At 41.7% G+C, this 14,529-nt stretch overlaps 1 protein-coding gene across 1 annotated transcript in view; it reads right to left on the bottom strand.

Annotated features, from left to right (window-relative positions):
- Window positions 1–14,529, bottom strand: part of LOC119650926 (peripheral plasma membrane protein CASK-like) — a 291,137-nt gene that overhangs the window by 165,761 nt on the left and 110,847 nt on the right. The window contains exon 2 of the mRNA XM_038054153.1: window positions 5,643–5,696. Coding sequence (XP_037910081.1) covers window positions 5,643–5,696 — 54 coding nt within the window. The remainder of the gene's footprint in view (window positions 1–5,642; window positions 5,697–14,529) is intronic.

Below are 14,529 nucleotides of genomic sequence, written 5' to 3' on the forward strand. Positions count from 1 at the left end.
CTCCCTCGACTGCAGTGCCTCGTTGGTGGACAACTTGACGCGGCATCTAATGTTACAAGTGTTTTAGATTTGGAAAAGGAGGTGTTCAAGCGAAGTACCAGCACATATTCAAGAGGAGTAGCAGCAGGAGGTACTCCAGTACTAGGACAGGGACCCATTCAGAAGAAATTCGTCAACTTCGAGATCTCTGACAATGCCAAACATCAAAAAAGATAAAACGGAGGGACTGCCAATGAATACCAAATGTGAAGGACTATTTACAAATAGTAATCCGATTACTTACTACTAGTAAGTTTTCAACCACGAACTTCCCTCCATAGAGATCAGAAGGGCAATATCATCAGCGACGCGACTCAAATAAAAGCAAGATAAGTTCAGTATTTTAAAAACTCAACGACAAAACATCTTCACCCTTTTGCTATTGCGAATGAACCAAACAGGGTCAGCTTTCTTAAATTAAAATCAGATAAAGCTCCCTGAATGGATCAGATATTCGCAATTGAGTAAGTGCTTGAAAATTACTGGGAATATGACATCGATGTGCACCAACTGTTCATTGACTTCTGTCATGCGTGCGTAAATCGTAACCCACTGTAAAGAATAACGATCGAGCTGAAAAATCCACCGAAGCCAGTTCGGCTAGTGAAAGTCGCAATGACTAAAAACGAGGGTCAGGTAAAAATCTAAAATGAAGTAATACAAAGCTTTTCTTTAGTGTCAGGACTTAAGCAACAGGATGCCCCCACCCTCTTTAACTTGGCGCTCGAATACGTTGTCAGGAGGGTGACCTCAGTTAACACCAGAGGTAGGTTCTGGTAAAATTCACGCAACTGGTAACGTACGCAGACGTTAGATATTTTCTTCTGTTTGTAGTTAAGTTTAAAATTGATAGACCAGTAGCTTACTCCAAACTACAATTTTATTTTATTATGTATATATATATTTCGGGAGCAACTTACTCCCTTCATCAGTACAAAGCTACCGAAGACGACCTGGATACTATGGTCCGATCGATGTTCCGTGCGAAAGAAGTATTCGAGCAGTTCGAGTTAGTAACGAGTGAAGTGGGGCTCAGGGTCAATGAATCCAAAACGAAATACAGGACCCAAACTCGAAAGACGAATGCTAGTATGCAGAACATTGCAATGGGTGAGCATAATTTCGAACAGGTGGACCAATTCGGCTAGACAGTTAAAGCTGGCTACTACGTAGATGGGCTAGAAAGAGTCCGAAGAAAAGTCCTCAGGGCGAGAAAAAACATCTCCGCTACCTGGAATCTCTATCACGAGAGCGCCTTGCAATGCACTTACTAGTCCACGAGTTCCCGGGCAGACACCAGGTGCCAACGCTGTCTCATCCTACCTATAGTCCAGACGTCGCCCGTCCCAGCAGACTTCTTTTTATTCCCTCCGATTAAGGCAGCCTGAAAAGGAGCACAATTTTCGTCCATCGAAGAGATCCAATCAGCCGTGACAAAGACTTTGGGAAAAATCTCCGAAGACGCCTTCCATGGCGCGTACCTATCATGACAGAGTCGCTGCAAAAAATATGTGGAAGCTCAAAGATAGTCTATGGACCAAGTTATCAGCACTACTTAATCCTAGATGGATGACAGGATTTTAGATCCCGACCTCCTCAAAAGTTACTCTATCTTTCTTTATGACAGAGACCGCGCTGCGCTTGACAAAACAATTGGCGAAGGTGCCCTAATAGCTGATAAATCCCTTCTCGTGTCGAAACCAGCTTTTCTTCCTCTTCCTCCGCCTATGATTCTGTCACCGTACGAATCATTCGGCCAAACGTATGCACCTCCATCATTGGACAAAGATTTTTTCGCCAGATTATCAGAGGTCTTAATCATTTTGTTCCCCTTTCTTCTTCTTATCCTCTGTGGCAATTTAAAACTGCTATGTTTTCTTGGCCAACTACTGCCGCGCTCCCTTTCCTCGGCAACAACTCCACCCACCCTTCCTTTCCTTTATCCACTTTCATGAACACCTGCGCTGACCTCCAATTTAATTATTCCAGAAATCAGATACTACCGCACTCCTGATCTTGCCCTCTCTAACCTTCTTCGGCATTGTCTTTTCCGATCCTCTCAGGCCTCTGTTCACATTGCTGCTGACGCACATTATCCTGTTCTCGAGTTTGGTGTTTAGAGTTCCCGACTCCACTCCCCTGTCGAGGGCAAGCCTTACAAGTTGAACTTTCGTAAGGCAAACTTCTGAGGTTTGAACTTAACCCTGGCGACAATCAACTGGGCTCCTCTCCTCTCCCCATGAATGTGTTACCAAGCACGGAACACCTTCTATATTTTATCAGATCCCGGTTACGTCCCCTCCTCTCCTAAATCCATGTGTTTTTACCCTGCTCGGTTCACCACTGAAGTTCACAAAAAACTTCGTAAAAAACACACTGAGAGTGGCTTCTGGCACCTATGCTGACGTTTTTTTTTCAAAACTCTGTCAAACCGTAAATACTTAAGTCCAGCAAGCAACATCTGACCAGCGGTGATCTGGGGCGCGGAAGCCTTAAACATTTCTGGTCCCACATTCGCAACTCCTGCAGTCCATGCAGTCTATACATCTCCTGTCCATTATTTACAATAATGCCTCGAAGAGAACCATTTGGCCTGGTCTGTGGAAGGAGAGTCTCATTACCCCCTGTTCCCGGTTGTCCACCCACGTTCACCACCTCATAGGGAAAAAGCCACACACACTGGCTCCAACCCGCTCGATTTTATTAACTTTATCGACAAAAGGATGATAAAATTTACTTGGAGCATGGCAAAACCTCTTTCCACAAAGTTCCAAAACTGCCTTCTGGTAGAAGAACCATGGTTTCGATTTCATAAAATCTATGATATTAGATCAGTAAAGGGGGCTAAGATCTTCCACGGAAAAACTTCATAGATACAAGATGTAAGGGATCTAGTAACGTATGTTCACTCAAGTGACAGATGTTAGAGTTGAGTAGATACTGGCGGTTGTTAGACAAAGTTTCCTACCCGAACATTGTCACTTGGAATTTATTTTGGCTGTGACGGACAAACGTACTGAACTATAACCACGAAATCCAAAGAAAATAGATCAAGGAAGGTTCTATGAAGTTCTGAACAAAAAAGTGCAGCCCCAAGGGCAAATAAGGACTCCATTAGCTATAAAAGATCAATAAGAAACTCGGAACACACTTTTAGAGTACTATGAGAAGGCTCCTCCCGAGGTGAAATCACGAACTGCAGATACTACAGACGACCAGACGACTTCTGAATCTGAAGCGGTAAGAATGAATGTTGGTTAAACTACAGGAACTCACAACATGAATATAAAAGACTTGTAAGACGTTCGAAACGAGACTTCTTAGAGAATAAAGAATAAAGTACTAGAAGCGAATAAGGAATAATGAATTAGAAGAGGAAAGGGGACTTCAGGCATGCAAGAACTGCCAATACACGCCCAAGAAGATGCAGATGAATTCCTGCGAAAGTGAAATATCAGTGAGTTATTCTGGAGCGGAGTTAAACCCCATCTGGTAACGTGAGTATATATTGCTGCAGCGATATGGAAGAGTTTTCAGGGTAAGCTAACATTACTGCAGAGAACTGCATGACTGGGTATTAGCGGAGCTATGAGCACGATATTCTTTCGGCTCTAGATGCAATATCCAATTTGCAACACTTGGATATAAGTATGTATTGAGAGCAATCTAAGAAGAGGAGGTGATAAACTAATATCTTTAGATCTGCTAAGAAACAGTGAATGCGGGTGATATAGAGCATTGAAAGAGATATTTGGAGAATTCAATCCCGTGGATGCAATTCCTTCTCATTCTCGGATCTCCATAAATCTTTTTGATCGTAGATTTCAAGTTAGCCTCAATTGCAGACAAGATACCTGATTAAGTTGTGTAGAGCCAAATAACTTAGCCAAATAAATGATATAACCAAAAACTGGGAACAGGATCCTATAAGGATAAGTAGCGGATCCTAAATACTATCTACTATACATACTAAGCCTTTTCAGTTACAACCAAACAAAGATACTGTAAACTTTATCGATTTGCAAAGCAGGAAGATTTGTACAACTATTGTCTACATCCCGGTTGCACATAACTCATAGGTGGACATATAAATTTTGTAACGAGGAGGTGGAATCCATGAAAGGCTTGCTTCTTGGTTAGTATGTTGGAATTGGCGGGGCAATCGCCAAAATAAGTGCGTGAGGACTTCTCGCTCCTCTCCACAACTTTGGCGATGCGAATTTTAGGGTATGCCGAATATGGTGGCATGGTCCGTTTAGGTCAGTGCTCTTAATCCTATACGCATATGCCCGTATCTAACCCAAACGCTTTCTCGCTCGTATCATGTTATAAGACGGCCAGATTTTGCTTGACTTAGTTCAGATGATGAGCCTTCACCATACACCCTTCATAGTTACCAGCGAAACGATGACGCCAGTCCGTCGGCTTACTAATTCCCTTGAACTTAAAACTCGAAGGCAAGTGACTTTGCGCGTGCCTAAAGTGTTCAGAACATCCCTACACTCCTCCTTCTCGTCCAGCCCCCGCTTGGAAAGTGGAACAACCAGTATATACTGAGTGAATGAATGTCACCACTAAATACTTAACGTACCTAACATCTTTATTGGTATTTAACGCCAGTGAAAAATCAAGATTCAAATTTTTGAGCGAAAGAAGGGGTCTCACCTCTCTAAGAAGCGTTAGATTTAATTAATTAGGTGAAATGTATGGATTGAGACGAGCAGGAATAAATCCAATCAGTGGTTGATACGTTGTCAGCTTCTAGTAATGTACTTGTCTGACCATATGTAGCGGTCTATGAAGCAGCACTTACTTCCCACTGTGAACACCATCTTGGTGAAGTTTAAAATATATACTCTCCTGAGATAATTTTCCAAAGCTAAAAGTGACAGAATAGACTCAGGCCCATCGAGGGAAGTGACTCATCTGAACCCAAAGTTTTTGGTGGGCCCAGAATAGACCAAAATACATTGATTGTACAGTTTCATGGCGCGCCAACGTTAACCATGGTCTCAGAATTTTTCCCTACGACTTACTGGAGACCAGACATGACAGAAACTATAGCCCTACAAGAATAAGATTCCAGCGAACTGCCCACTTTTTAACTTTAGGCCTTTCAGTGAAATTATGATGTGCCTAAGACTATCTGAAAGGAGTTTGGTGAATAAGAGAAGAGCTGCGTACATATAACGAAGGTTAGTTTCTGCTTTCAAAATGGGATTATTACAAAGGTTAAAAAGCTTTCTCTGCAGATCCATCTTTTCAACTTGTATTACTTAAGTAAAGGGTCGAAAAATTAAAGAAAAGGGGCCTCTGTTAAACTATTAGTTATGTGAGAAAAAGCGCTGGGCAAGCCATGCAACTATTCAAATCGAAAATTATTTTAGAATGTTTAACCATAAAATGATCTGTTTAGGGGTTGCATATTTGTCGCCCTGTTTTATAGGTAAGTAAATTAATGGATGACGAAATTGAGAAACAGAATTCTAACGTATATTCCTTGACATGCGTGTATTATCAATCAAAAAAAAGGCAGTGTTAGAGGGATATTTAAGAGTTACTTATTTATTTAATATTAAATATTTACATTGAAATCATTTTACCTTGTGGTCATCTTTGTATTGTAGATTGGATTCACATTAAATTGTATGGAGTTCCTGATAACAAAAGAAAATGAAAAAATGAAAATTGTACCTGATGGGGTTGATTACAAAAATTAAGATAATTTTCGCAAGGGAGACTTGTCGGGAAATGAAAGAAAGGACAGAGAAATGATTGGGAATAGTAATTTCTGGCAATCCTTTCTTAAAGAAGAAAATCCATTTTGTTTTTATCTTTTCTTATAATTAAACATTTCAGGAGTATAATCCCCAAATTTCAATGCGATCCGAGCAAAATTCTCAAAGTTATTGAGCAGTTATTCTCCGCTCCTTCGAATTGTAGTTTTAAGCTTTTCAAATTTTAAAGCATTTTTCTCAAAACCACTTTTCAAAATCCGTGTTCACAGCCATTGAAAGCTACCCGACCGAACTGATTCGTTTCAAATTTGGTACACATATTTTGCATATAAAATACGTCCCCAAGCATTGAGTTTTGCACTTTTTTACAAAATGGCGGGAATTTTCGTGAAAAATAGCACATTTCGCATTAAATGGCCGTCAAAAATCTTTAAAAAGAAGAAAAAGAAGTTTGAGACCTTTGGGGCGACTAAATGCAAATGTTTTTTTCTTTCAACCAATTTTCAACTGACATACCATGAACACGGCAAATCTTTTCTTTTTTTTTGGGAAAAGCTCTGTCATCGGTTTCTTTGTGAATATTTTTGCATCAAAATACAGAATATTCTTAAAAGCATACTTAATGATATACAAAAGATTCTAATAAATTTACTCAAATCATTTTTCTAAAAAAAGTGCATATTTCACGCTGAAAGCCTTATCCCTCCTCTAAAATCATCCCGGCTAATACTTGCCTTGGCAGGGATGCAGAGGCATTAAACATGGCTTAAAATTTCCTACAATATAAAGCGAGTTCGCGATTTCTTTAGAAGAACACAAGTTTGAAGCTCATAGGACTTGAGAATAAGATCCTTTTTGGCTATTCGCCACGCTAACCGGATGTTGAGACCAGTCTCGCAAACGACTTTGCCAAAGAGGTCTGCAGATTTCAGTAGAACCGTATCTTAACAATATTGCGATTCCTAGATGTGGCAGTGGATTCTGTTCCTCGTTCAGGATTGTAATCACTTGACCAGCCATCTTTATCCAGGATTGCCTTAGTACTGTGAGCTTATCACTTGCGTAGCATTAAGTATGATGATAGTGAAACTGAGGGATAGTCTGGCTGTGTGAATGCTGTACAGTACCAAGAAATAAACAGGGGGCAAACAATTATTGTGAGGCCGGAAAATGATACAGGCACAATTGCGAAAAAGAGAGGGAGGGTAGGCGGGGGGATATGGCAAAAAAGCTAAACTTATAAGATATTTCATAGTACATTCTTCATACTAATCTGAAAATTCTAATCATATTCTCCATTTTATTTATTAAATTGTAACATTTTAGGCCAGACTAGGTCCTTTTCTAAACACATTTGACAAGAGAGGTACTTTTGCGCTTGACAGTCTAATCTTTTTGTTCTTCAATCGGGGCTAATCACAGCTGATAACAGCGTAAATGAAGAAATCATAACCTTTGACAGCCAACAGAGCGAGTGAAATTTGTCTCGCGAATCAGGTACAACCATGGACTGAACCAAATATTTGACGAGCTAGAAGTTTCCATGATTACGAAGATGGAAAAGTTTTGTTAGACTGACCGCATCCAGCATATGTAGAAAGCCTATGGAGCAAAGATCATTAACCGACAGACGTCGGTATTCCAGAGATGGTTGAAACACAATGGGCCGGAATGTATTGAAAAAGTCTCTTCTCCTTTAGTTCAAACTTCAATAACCGAGCAAACTGGCAGACTTTCTTGCCACTGTCCCTAGTCATTTGAAAATGAGTTGAGTTGCTTACTTCAAGAGTTGAGTAAACAACTCAGAGCGAAAATATCACAGGTGATCAGAAGGAGGAGCAAGTAAGTGCCTTAAATAACGCTTAAACTTAAGGAAGCAGACAGAGCCAAAGGACCTAAGCTGCAGGACGTTGAATCGGAAAGTGAAAGTAAATTTTTAGCTACGCCAAAGGGACTTCAAAAATGTCGGCTCTGCATTTTCTACAGATAGCGATGCAGAGTATAATATCGGAGTTAGCAGAGTAGTCCATCAAGCAATTATGGAGTTTTGAAAATGATGCAGATATCAAGGAAAATGCGTCGTTGTTGGGGTGAAGGGAAATTGAGGATGCGGAGCCGAGCAGGATAGTACACACGAGGAAGGTCTTTTTGAAAAAGAGGAATCGGGTGAATTTGTGTTGTGCGGCTACAAAAACTCGGCAGTCACGTTTGCGAAAAGTGGACCAGACTACACAGCAATATGTTTTTGGATGTTTTTAACAAGCCGGTTGAAAAGTGTTAAGGAGGGCTAAATTAAGGTAAAATTGGATGCAATTGATGTTTTCAGCGAAGTGGCAATTAATAACCGAGCACCAATTGGCCCGAACATATAAGTTGGATCGCAAGAGGGCACAGCCCAGAGGAGAACAAACAGAAACAAATAATTTCAAATCGTCTACGTAAAGCAAGCATGCCCTAGAGAGGATCGAAGGGACTTCATTAATAAAAATAGGGATAGTTGGAGGTCATGCACAGACCCTTGGCGAACGTCAGAGGAAGGAGGGAAGGAACGGGATGAGCAACCATGAAAAGAAACTCTACAGGAACTGTTCGTAGGAGGGGCAGTTGAGTGAAGAGAGTTTGGAGAGGAGAATATTGTGGTCAACGGTAACAACAGCTTTGGTGAAATTCATGTCAATAGTGTATAAATCCCGTCGTGAATCAAAGCATTTAGCAACCAAGTTGGTAAAGACTAGAAGCTTTGAAGCAGTAGATCGATGTTTGACGAAACCATGCTGCTCTTAACAAGTGACCGAAGTGCGCTATCAGCTAGTCGTTGACATATCTTTCGAGAATTTGGGACCAAAAAGAGGGAAGAGACATGGTTCTATAGTTCACAGTGAGGTCCCCGCTTTTGAGGATAGAAATAATAAGGACCTCTTTTCAAATATAAGGAAAGTAGCATTCTTCGAGGCTTTTCTTAAAGATTATATCCAGAGGGAGGAAATGTATTGTTTGCAGTTAACGAGATGGAAGTTAAGAGACCACGTCGGACATTGGTGTCAAAATAACCAATGAGCAACTCAACTAAGGAAGGAGTAAGAAGAGGAATGGTAGGAGATTCCAAGCACCTGGAGCACCTAGAAAAGCAGCAATGAGCACAGTGGTCGAGAAAGTAAACGCAGAGGAGAAGTAAAAGCAGAATAGGTCGCAGGATTGTTGTGGGGAATGGATAGTGGAGTCAGGAAAATTGGTGGAAGAAGGGAGGGATTGGATGGGGTTACGAAAGTAGTGAATGTGGGATCAAAACGATCAAGTCACCACAATCAAGGGCGACCTCAACATTCAACAAGCATCTACTATGCACTTTTCTAATCATAGACTTCACAGTGGGGCGCATAGCCTTAAAATGAGCGAGATCGGCATCATTATTAGAAGCCCGAAACTCTTTCCGCAAACATATTGCAGGCGGATGTTCTGATGAATTAGCAAGGTGAATCAAGTTAGTTAAGAACACAGACAAATAGGAGAAGAAGGAACATGACAGGAGAAGATATCGGAAGAAATATTGTAAAAATACGGAACAGGTTGATCACACGTTGAGTTAAATAATACGCGATCCCAGTAGATTGAAAGACTGAGTTGAGACCGTCAAAGTTGACTATGGGGAAGTTGAACTTTGCTGATCCATTCGCGGCTTTATATTTTGAACGAAAGAGCTCCGCTAAAATTTAAAAAGGGGATGGTAGGGTTCGATTTTGACTTACGTGAATGTGCAAGGCAGGTTGGAAAGGAAGCGATTGAAAGTGTGTTCCAAGGGAGTTTTTGATGGTGTTGAATTGCAGGGCGGAACAACTATTCATAAAAGAGGAGAGCAGAAGGGGACAGCGTGAGAGGTTGCTGAAAGGAATTGCAAAGTTGGGACGATTAAACCAATTCAGCATGGGGGAGATTCAAATCTTGGCACACGAAAAGAGGGAAGGGAGGGATCATGATAGTAAGGGGTTCCGACAAACTATCAAACAATTCTTCATTGAGGTGAGAGGAACAAGTACAGGGGACGTATATACAAGATTCAATAAACGGGGGGATTGCGAAGGGACACCTGAGGCAACACAACCAGAAGGAGAGCCAGCGGAGGAGAAGACAGATTCTGCATGAAGTGGATCATTTATTGCAATTACGGCCACACCGCCAGTGGACATACATGCTGCAGCCCGGTCCCTGTCGTAACGGAAAATGAAATACCTTTCATGAAGCTCCGAGTTTGATATAATAATGTCAATTCAGGTTCCAGAAATACAAATAACATGATGTTACTTAGCCAATAGGGATGAATTGAAGGCCGTGAGCTTCGTTCTTTAATCCGTACCAGTTTGGTACTACAGGTTGACAGTGAACACAGAGCTAGCTACGTTCACTGGCTAGACAGGCATGATATCTTGCAATTTAGTTGCGAAATCGCACGCTTATGAACATACCTTCAGCTCAGAAAGAAGAGTTGCCAAATCAGTAAGGGGGGGGGGGGGGGGGGGGGAGTTCGTAAATTCAATTACGAATCTGATAACGACGGCGTGGAGAGCCTCCATGTCCAGAAGGCGTGGCAAAACTACTATGTATTGATGAACAGTGGAAACTGGCTTCGCCCCTTAACACAACGTCTAACCGACCGACAGGAGGCATAACATAGTGACGGAGTACAAATCAGCCAAAAGGAAACCCCGGAGCGCAATAAACAAGAACAAATCTCGCTGCTGGCACCATGGTCGACGAGGTGAATGAGGACCCGTGGGGATTCGGTTACAAACTAGTAACCCGAAAAGTTGAGGCTCTGCGGAAACCCTTTTCACTTAAGGCCGAGTAGACGGACCGCATTGTAAGGCCACTCTTCCCTGCGCTCCCCGTTTGGGATGATGACGTCGGGGCGGAGAATGCAGAGGACTGTCCACTTTTCTCTATAAAAGAGTTGGAACAGGCAGTCCTCTCTATAAAAAGCAAGAAGGTGCCAGAACCCGATGGTATTCCAGCAGAGGTATACAAACTGGTATTCCAACACCGGCCAGACCTACTGCTCGGCGCAATCAATGCTTTCGTGAAAGAGGACACTTTCCCGATTTGTTGGAAGGTGGCAAGACTGGCGCTGATCCACAAAGGGAAAGGCGATCCCGAGTTGCCGTCTTCATACCGCCCACTATGTACGCTTGACACTGCTGGAAGGATACTCGAAAAGCTCATCAGAAGTAAACTCACTGAAGCGATACGCGCTGCCGGAGATTTATCTCCCCGGCAGTTTGGTGTTAGAGCAAGGAGATCCACAGTTTATGGTGTCATGCAAGTCGTGGAGCCAATAATCGAGTCAAAACCAACGGTAAGTACCTCGGGCTGACTCTTGACTCAAAGATGAGCTTTTTTTGAGCAAATTAAAGCAACAGCGAACAAGGCTGCAGGTAGAGTTTCGGCATTAAATATGCTAATGGCAAACATTAGGGGTCCTACGTCTAGCAGGCGACGTCTCCTGATGAGTCCAACGCAGTCTATTCTGCACTACGGCGCAGAGGTATGGGCTGATGCTCTTGGCAAGGAGGCATATCGTAAACGTCTCGCGCAAGTACAGAGACCGGAAGCTTTTCGGATGGCATCTGCGCACCGCCCTATCTCTGAACCGGCCGGCACCGGTGATCGCAGGAGTGATCCGCGTTGCCCTCCTTGGTAAGGAGCGTCAAGCCATATATAAGCGCAGGGGAGGTTGTATCTCGTGAAGAACGGCAAAGCACCCTAGACGAGTGGAAGCTCTCTTGGCAAAATGAAACTAGAGATAAACTGCGCGGCTCATCAGCAACTTAGGTGCGTGGCTAAATAGGAGGCATGATAAGACTGACTATTTCCTTACCCAATTCTAAAGTGGGCAAAGAAGTTTTCAGTCTTACCTACACAAGATTGGAAAGGCGGAGTGTGTGTTTTGCAAAGGAGTTAGGGACGACGCCCATCACATTTTCTTTTCTTGTGGAAGGTGGGATGGGGTTCGTCAGCAGCTCTATTTAAAAACAGGGGATTTCTCTCCAAACAACATTGTCGAAGAGATGCTGAGGAGTGATGACAGGTTGAGCCGTGTTGTCCATTACTTATATACTCCTTTTCGTTGTTAAGAAGATAGAGTTCGGCCGGTGGAGGAGCCGGATGACAGGGGGTTCCTTGAACTGATAGTTCCCTTCCTCCTCTCCCCTTCCCTTTGGTGAAAGGAATTTCCTGATTTGAAGGCTGCGCAAGGCGGGCGAGTTTGGGGACTAATCCGAAGTAATGTGACAAACGGTTCCAGGCTAAGTCTCTGACGATGGGGAGGTGTTTAGTTGGTAGTCCGACGACATACCGAACCGAGAGTCCAACACTGTGTGCGTCAATTCATTCACAAAAAAATGGCTAGGCATGTTAATCTCAGGCTTCCTTAATGAACCAGACAAGATTTTTTTTTAAATGAAAAAGTGTCATTAATTTAATATCAATCAATCATTTCAGAACGCCAGTGACACTAATTAAATTCAATTTGAAAAAATGGCTCTATCCGTCGAAGGATACCTTAAGCCAATTCCCACGCTTGCGAGTATTAGTAGGTCGCTAAATGAAGCATCAAAAGCAAAGTTTTCAAAGCCTCCCACGTACACTGTTGAATTCAAACCAAAGCGAAATGTCTGCATAAATTTTCATTAGCCTCCATTATTACCGATCTGCATGTTTTTGGTTTTCGAACATTTCCGTTTTCCATGTTTCTGGCTCTGAGGCATTTCCCTCCTCATCTCCGCAAACACGAAGACTAGGACGTCGTATATATGAATCAATTTCCTAATTATCAAACAGCACCTGCCCACCTGCCTACATGCCTCCACGTCTACTCTGACAAGCCCCAAAATCATGCAAATTACAAGAAAACACAATCCAAGCCGGTCAGTGGAACCAGTGGCATTTTCTCTGGAACAATATTTCGAATTGGATTTAATTGGGAATGTTGCTGGTGGTCGGCCCATGTAGAACCTTTCAATATCCAAAACTCAATCAATCACTCCAATATCCAATGCGATATTGACTCGTCTGTTCAAATGTTTAAATCTGATTTGTTTTCAGTCTTGTCGGTCGGAAATAGATACAAGAGTAATCCTGCATGTGGGCCGACCTCGAGAAATGTATGGACAATTTCTCGATTAATTCAATTAGTCAATAAAGTTTCAATAAATTATAAAAGAATGTTTCAATCAGAGTAAATTAAAGTCTATTTATAAAGTATCTTCGCATGAATTGGCTGCTGACCGTCTGAAGGAATGGGGGCAGGGGGCAATGGTTATTACACTGCAAATATTTCAGGTCTTTTAATTAAAGGTAATGCAATTAAAATTGAACTTTATCCACCTTTCAATTTTACTTGGGAGGTAGTTGCCTTAGGAGGATCAATCTATGGTCGTGATAAATGACAGAGATTAAGAGTTTCTATTGCACAATCGCGGATAAGCGAGGAAGATAACGACAATATTTATAAACTTTTTATTCGCGATCTCCAACAAGAGCTTTGCGTTTTTATGAAGAATGATTGATGGATGTTCTCTTGAAGTACGACTTGCCGCTCCATTTTTCTGAAAGAACCAAAAGAAGCAGCCATTTGTGTACTAATCATCTGAACAGGTGCTCGCAGCAGTTTTGAAAAATTTTCTCAGAGAAAGTTTTAGCTATAAATCTTGATGGACAAATAGATAAACACTGAATCAAATATTGTCGATACAATTCAACTGTATAAATTATTGAGAGTCAATGTCTTCTATGCGTTAAGAGCATAACCATCTGGAAGTTCTCAATCTATCGCGTAAACGAGGACAATGAATTCAACCCAAAACCCAAAGTTCGGCAACAGCCCCTCAAAAAATATGTAAATTGAAAACTGAAAGTAATCCCTTGATAATAATACACTGAAGCTAAGGTGTTTCGCTTCAGATTTGAATTTCCCAAACACCCCTTTATCGTCCCAACATTGTCTCAACTTGAAGATATTGATACCCCACGCAAAGTTGCCAAAATTCAGTCCACGCGAATACTCCACCCCCTAATTTACCACGCAATAAAATTCCAAGGGCATATTAGGAGTTAAGTACGAAACATTACCATTTCAATTAAAAGCAGACAATGAAACTTCGAACTCATTCCCGCAAGGGAAATGATTAAATTGGATTAACATTGAACAAAAGAAAAAAGGAACATTTATTTTACGAAAACGAGAATGAAACGGAAGAAGGAGTCGTTGGTTGAGCCAAAAGCTAGCTTACTCCAATCTGGGGATGTTCGTACTTCAATTGCGCCTCATGGCATATTAACATTTCTCCGGAAATTCCCTGGCGTTGTACGAGTACATAGTGTCCCGGGTTTTACGTACATCTAACTTACGGCTGACATGCAAAGATACAAGCACCTATTTAATTTTGCATTATGAGTTTTCCTTGAATCTAGGATCGTTTGACGGTTGGTCGCTGTTGTTGTCGAATTAATTTTTTAACTTGTTAAAAGGGGGATGAAATTTGTTGCTAGGGCTCCGGAGATTTGGGACGATACTGGAATATGATATTTTGATAATGGAGATGAACTTTAATATGAACAACATGTAGGGATGAAAGTACATATTGTTTCTAAGAGAAAACCAGAATAATAAGGTTTGGCTTACACTGCGAGTGACTAATAAGTGAAGAAGGTAGGATTTTCAGGCTACCCCCGTAAGGGATGAAAATTTGGCGCGTATTCT

Source organism: Hermetia illucens, chromosome 3 (assembly GCF_905115235.1).
Source record: "Hermetia illucens chromosome 3, iHerIll2.2.curated.20191125, whole genome shotgun sequence".
Taxonomy (NCBI): domain Eukaryota; kingdom Metazoa; phylum Arthropoda; class Insecta; order Diptera; family Stratiomyidae; genus Hermetia; species Hermetia illucens.